The sequence below is a fragment of the Conger conger genome, chromosome 13 (genome assembly GCF_963514075.1).
Source record: "Conger conger chromosome 13, fConCon1.1, whole genome shotgun sequence".
NCBI lineage: Eukaryota > Metazoa > Chordata > Actinopteri > Anguilliformes > Congridae > Conger > Conger conger.
In genome coordinates, this window is record NC_083772.1 from 28,346,999 (window position 1) to 28,354,117 (window position 7,119).

The window sequence follows — 7,119 nt, forward strand, 5'->3', positions numbered from 1 at the left end:
TCCATGGTCAAATTTACTTAGATCACAATAATTTACTTATTTCCGCAATCTGACATTTTGTCTGAAAAACAGCTGAACCTCTTTACCACGTCTGCATGCTTTTATGCATTTAGTTTCTGCAACATGATTGGCTGATTAAATATTTGCATTATCAAGCCGGTATACATGTCTACCTAATACAGTGACCACAGTTTATGTAGCTAATGTATATGTTAGCTATTATGTTATACATTACAGTTATTATGAACCCTTATTTATACAAGGTAAGTTGACTGAGCACATGTGTTCTTTTGCAGCAATGCCCTGTTAATGCCCCCCCATGTAACCTAATGTGTATGTCTTTGTATGGTGGGAGTAAACCCACACAGAAAAAGGGACAAAACTCCACACAGAAAGGCGCAGACTGGGATTTTCTTCTTCTTCTCTTCTTCTATATCCAACTGTCTTTATTAGGGGTTGTTCCGGTTGTTCTGATTTGCCCTACAATATGGAGTACCTGGTCACTAAGATGGAATCTGCAAGGTGGAGGCACCAGTTCAAGTGATACAATTTTTGTGTGAAAGCATTGCATTTGTATCTAACTTTCATGTTTTTTTTCATGTTTATTTTCCGAGGTTGGTAGATTACTTTGTGTTCATCTGCAGGGTTTTGGTATATATGTGTGTTATTTTGTGAGCTTATACTACCAGGACTTAGAGTTAAAAATGTTTTGTGTGTGAATGCTAGCGGGAGCTTGCTCCTGGGGTTATTGCCCAACTCTGGGGGCTTTTGGTTGTGACATGTAATAATATCAATATACCTATCCAGCTAACTGGTTGATTCTGTTCTTCAATATAATACAGCACTTCATATGTATTTTACTAGTTATGGATGTGATGCTTTAACTTGTGTAAGTCGCTTTGGATTAAAAGCGTCTGCCCAAAGACTAAAATGTAAATGTAATACAGCCTGCAGGTAGATAAGTATTTACATTTACATATTCATGAAGCATTCATGATGCATTCATGAGAATCACAAAAGCATTACACTAGAAATTACAATACATTACATAGAGCATTATGAATGTATTACAATGGGTTTTATACATCATGTCATGGTAACATGTCATGGATTATAGAGGATATTCATGAAAATACATATTGAGCTCTTCATAATACATTCATTACAACCATGCAAAACAACATGTCTGTACGGTATGAATTGAATGCTGCAACTATCACTTTTTTTCAATTTGCAGTCAATGAGTGCAAAAAAAAAATTGCAGAACCCTACAACCACATGCAAAGCTAGAATTCCAAGAGTATTCCAAGTATCTTTAAACATTTTCACCAAGATGACTCAGTTCTCAGTGAAACTGGTAGGGTTTCACTTGATGTGCTCACACACACCCCCCTCCCACCTAAAACTAATGCTTAGTTTAGTTTAGTTTAGTTTGCAAACAGCAGAGATGAATGCCTGCCAGTGATATAAAAATGTACATACAGATTTGGACAAAGTAAACTAAACTGGCAATCGAGGAAGAAAATCAGCTTCTGGTGAAACATTATTTATTACATAAAACCTTTGAAAGCTCTACTTAGCAGACCCATGTTATATGAGAGAAGAGAGGAATATTTTCACAGTTTCACTGAGGTTTAGATGGTATTTTAGCCATTAAGTTCTTTTTGCTGTTTTTCTCTGGTTTTAGTATGATTATATAACATTTTGGTATGAAGATACAAAAGAGCAATCCAAAACTGGAAGCTAAAATGGCAAATATTTCCACAGCTACAGTGAACTTTCCTGGTGAACTGACATAAGCTGGTATAAACGTAATCCAGACTGCACAGAATATGAGCATGCTGAATGTGATGTATTTGGCTTCATTGAAGTTGTCAGGCAGCTTACGAGCCAGAAAAGCCAAAACAAAGCACAATACAGACAGGAATCCAATATAACCCAGTACAGCCCAGAACCACACAGCTGATCCTACATCACATTCTAGAATGATCCTTTCTTTGTAGTGCTTCATGTTTTTGTTGGGGAAAGGAGGGGATATTGCTAACCAAAGCACACAAATAAGGACTTGTATCAGAGTGAAAGCAAGAACACTAAGTCTCTGCTGGAGAGGCCCAAACCACTTCATGACATTACTCCCTGGAAGAGTAGCCCTGAAGGCCATTAACACCACTATTGTTTTCCCCAGAACACAAGAGATGCAGAGGACAAAGGTGATCCCAAACGCAGTGTGGCGCAGCATACAGGACCACTCAGAGGGCCGGCCGATGAAAGTAAGAGAGCAAAGGAAACACAGTTTCAATGAAAAGAGCAGCAAGAAGCTCAGCTCTGAGTTGTTGGCTTTCACAATGGGGGTGTGTCTGTACATGAAGAAAATGGTCACCACAATACTGGTTGTGCATGTCCCAAGTAAAGAGATTGATGCAAGCAGTATTCCCATAATTTCATGATAGGATAAATATTCTGTTTCTTTCAAGATGCATTCAACTCTCTTTTTATTTGACCAATAGTCTGAATGGCACTGTACACACAAGATAGAATCTAAAAAGAAAATGAATAGGTAAGCATTAGGGTTGAGAAATATGATGGTACAGCTTTTTGTAATAACATGGATTTTGACACTATCAATGACATTGTGAAGAAAAGCATGTTCACATGTTATTATAACTGTATGATGAGATGTGAACAGACCCTTCATCACAATGTGCAGCCAAAGGCGAATTTAGCTTGCGCCGAGACCGCCAACATGTCATTTTGTGTGTGAGTGCCCTATGAGGGAGATGCGGCACTTCTGGAATTGCTATCGTCATTTGCCACATGGAGAGAGAGAGAGCACACACACCAACACAAAATAAATAATAAAAAATATTCCCCCTTGCCCCTCACAGGTTCCGTGCAAAAATGATGAATTAAATAAATTAAAAAATAAAATAAAAGATGCAAAATAAAGTATAACCGAGCGACAGCTTTTCATCTCGGCCACTTTCCAGCCACCAACTCCACTGCTTTTCAGCAGCGTCTTCCCTTTTTTATAAAATAAAAACCCACAACAAAAACTGCCACTCTAGAACGATCTCCCGGTCTCTGTGGAGCATATACTTGAAGCAACTGGGTTGATTATTTAACGCAAGCCAGGTGCTTGTGCTCTCTCCACCAGCAGACGTGGCCAAGACAATCCAGTTCTCCACCAGAACAAATGTGACAATAGTTTTTAGAAGTGAACTAAAAATGTTGAATTTGTATAAATTACACCGGGTTTACAAACTGTACAATGTATAATATTACCTGTTGTATTGCTGATTTCACCCTCAGCACAGGGCACACAGTCATAGCAGCAGACAGGCCTTCCTCTCTGAACAGCCTTCCGAGTGCCTGGGGGACAGCTCTCACTGCACACTGACACAGGTACCTGCAGTACAGATTAAATGTACATTTAATTGGATAATGTTGAAGTATATTTCAGTTCCAGGATATATGTATTATAATATCAAACTAATTTTGCGGATTTTTTAAAGAGATACAATGTAAATATCAACACTTTATTTAAAAATAGGCATGATCTAAACTCATATTTAGATAAAGTAATTCTTAAAAACAGATAACCATGAACTATTAATTTAAGCATTGGTAACCTCTATCAACAGCTTGTTTTGCACTGAGATACTGCAATAGTACATTCAGCAACAAGGGGCAATGCACGGTGAAATGAGGACTATGAAGTTTCAGCTGCAGACTATACTGTTAGCTGAAATGAGCCAAATAAAAAAGATCTAAACAGAAGCTGCTTTAGGAACACCATGGGTCCTTTGTTTAGTGGCAACAAATTTACGAAGGAGCCTTGTGTTCTAGATCAAACTTTTCTTTCTGCATCTAATGGCTGAATATTACATATTCTCGGATGCTCATGAAAGCACTGTTCTGAAAACACTGACAAAACAAGGAAAACAGCATCCTTCAGCAATATTCAGTCAGATTATGATGTAGAAATGGGGAAGGGATGTATTCATGAGTGGGTTTTTATGACCCCCCCCCTCTATTATTTTATGTTGGTTTGCTTTTGGCTTGAAGGTAATACACCAAGGTATACAACAGATTTCACCCTGTTCATGTACTCAATGAAGGGAAATTGGCACCTCCTTCAGGTGAGAGATAAGAACTCCCCCCAGACAATATTATGTTACCTGATGATTTTAAAATTTCAGTAGGCAGGGGATATTTCTATAGTTTGTTTTAAACGCACCTGTTTTGCATTCTGTGCCCACAAAATTGACACATTGCTTAGTGTTAAGTGTTCCTCCATAGGTGAGGATTCATCATAAAGTCCAACAGTCACAAACTCAATCTGGCCTTTGCTGTTCTGCTGCCAGTTAACCAGCTCATACTTTGCAGGTGGATCTCCATTCTCATCAAAATAAACGTCTTCACCATCCTTGGTTCTGAAATGAACTTTTTTCAAATGCTGTAGAAACTGTAAATAGGCCAGTCAGGTATAATATACATTAATGCATGATAAACATTCTCTTTTGGGCAAAATGAAAGGTATGCCAATTGAATGCTTAATTTGAGGGTTGTGAGGACATTTGACATTTACATAATGAAATGTAATTAACATAGTAAAAGGAGGGTATGTAATGAATACATACCTTCAGTGGTGTCAGTAGTTCATTATTGAAACATATCTTTCTGTTGGACAGATGAGCACCATTGCTGCAAGTTAAAATCTCTTGAAGTGCATGGGCCACTGCATACACTCCCTTGTAGACATTATTGAAAATCTGCATCAAGGATAAATCAGTGTATGTATTTTCTACTCCACTCAAATCTTCTGTGCCTGTACACTCTTTGGCATTTTTTGAAGAATTCCAGCTGGGAAGTTTGCAACTAAACAGGGTTTCCCAGAACTTTGTGAAAATAACGCTGCCGGATGAATTCAGTGCTAGAACATCAAAGAGGACGTCCTTTAAGCCTGTAACCTTTGCTCTTGGAATTGAAAAGCCTATTGATCCAGATAGTATGTGGTGAACATCCACTTTGGCAATGTAGGAGTCAGAGATCCAGCCTTCACTGCCTATCCACTGGTAGCCTGTAATATTGTGGTGGGCTAGTTCATGGAGCAGTACATCCATGTCCAAGTGAGAAACGAATGCCACAATCACCCGAGAGCTGGACTGCTTTATAATCTGTATAACTCTAAAGAATTTCTCTCTAGAATAGGTTCTGAAAATGGGCTCTGAATACTCAATACAAACCCCATGTTCCTGGGCAGCTTTAATAAAGGCTGCCATGCCATTGTATCCATAGTCATCATCTGATCTGATTGCCCCAACCCAGGTCCAGCCAAAGTGCTTCACCAGCTGAGCCAGTGCTCTGCTCTGGTAATAATCACTGGGAATGGTTCTGAGAAATGATGGATATTTGGTTTTGTCACTGAGACATGCACAGGTAGCAAAGTGACTTATCTGCAAAGAGATTGACACACCTTCATCTAACACTTGAAACAACAGTGCCCCATTACATAGAAATATCAGTGCTGATTAATATTATACTTTTTTATTGTTTCAGATGTTTTACTTCTTTCATTGGGCAAGCTGAACGATTGTACTTGCCTACCAATGGAATGTTAAATGGTCCAATGACTGTAGATATGGCGATGGAGGATGAAGAGGAGGTCTCTCCGAGGATTGCCTGAACTGAAGCTGTGTTGGAGCATGGAGTAGCTGAGGCTGAATCCTGGTACCCATTTGTCAGTGCCAGTCCTGCCTTTCCAGCAGTTGCAGAGGAGCCACAAGAGTCATACATCTTGTAGCCAAGAGATATGCCAGGTAGCAAATCCGTACTATTGTTGATCTCTTCAATGGCAAAGATCATTGTCTGGGCAAATTGGAATGCTCTCAGATTTACACTAGGTTAAACATGATAAACACAACTTGTACATTAGTCAGTTTCATTTTTGTGAAGAAGACATTCAGGTATTATCTAAGCAAAGAGAAGAACAAGTTAATGTTAGTTAAACTCCACACGGGTAGAATTAATTACTTCATGAGTGCTAACTTACTTGGTGCACTGGATAGGTGGAGGTGTGCGTGTGTAGGAGAGCTTCCTGTCCTTCCAGCTGCTATGAAATGAGAAAATCCCTCCAATCATGATATCACCTTCCTTTGACAACTGAGGATATTCAGGCTCACCCAGTGGATTACAAAAAGGGTCATCTGCACCTGTTAAAGCAGCAAGCAGCAACACAAACAAGGTTACCAACCACTTTTGCTGTTCCATTGTATGTGGCATGTCTGATCTCCTATTGTAGAATTAGAATTGACATGTGCTCAATATAGAACTCTGCATTATTGACTCATATTTATATGGAATATGTTGCCAAAGCAACAATTCTCAATGGTAAACTTGGCTTCAGATGAAGGAGGTGCCAATTTCCCTTCATTGAGTACATGAACAGGGTGAAATCTGTTGTATACCTTGGTGTATTACCTTCAAGCCAAAAGCAAACCAACATAAAATAATAGAGGGGGGGGTCATAAAAACCCACTCATGAATACATCCCTTCCCCATTTCTACATCATAATCTGACTGAATATTGCTGAAGGATGCTGTTTTCCTTGTTTTGTCAGTGTTTTCAGAACAGTGCTTTCATGATACATCTAAAACAATCCTGGAAAATGTTGTAGGTGTGGTCTATGAGGAATGCAAAATTATACAAATGGAATATGATTTATTTTGCCAAGACTATACAAATAAGCAAAAAATGTATGAATTGCATGCACCGGCAAAAAGTATGGCATGGGAGGGGCAATGTGTGAACAAGGGTATGTTCATGACAATCTCACCAGAGACAAACTAAGCAACATTTGTTATTTTGTGTTATTCAAGTGTTATATGTCACTTTGTTAGTGTTTCTATTTTATTGCATGAAGAGTTTGCTTAACAATTTAAAGGCAACATTTAAAAATTCAAATTGAATGTTGAAGAAGGGATGGCTAGTTTGTTTTTATATATAGACGCTCTTACCAGACATTTTATTAGATACACTGACAGTACTGGGTAGCACCCACTCTTGCCTCCAGAATAGTGTGAATTCTTCACGGCATTGGATTCAATATCCAATACCAT

At 38.6% G+C, this 7,119-nt stretch overlaps 1 protein-coding gene across 1 annotated transcript; it reads right to left on the bottom strand.

The window, feature by feature from the left end:
- Positions 1 to 1,624: 1,624 nt before the first annotated feature.
- Positions 1,625 to 7,119, bottom strand: LOC133107516 (extracellular calcium-sensing receptor). Its single transcript, XM_061216505.1, has 7 exons — positions 7,062 to 7,119; positions 6,053 to 6,212; positions 5,608 to 5,899; positions 4,641 to 5,456; positions 4,238 to 4,465; positions 3,283 to 3,406; positions 1,625 to 2,538 (listed from the first exon to the last, which is right to left on the bottom strand). Exons 1-7 carry the CDS (start codon positions 7,117 to 7,119, stop codon positions 1,625 to 1,627), a joined length of 2,592 nt encoding a protein of 863 aa, XP_061072489.1.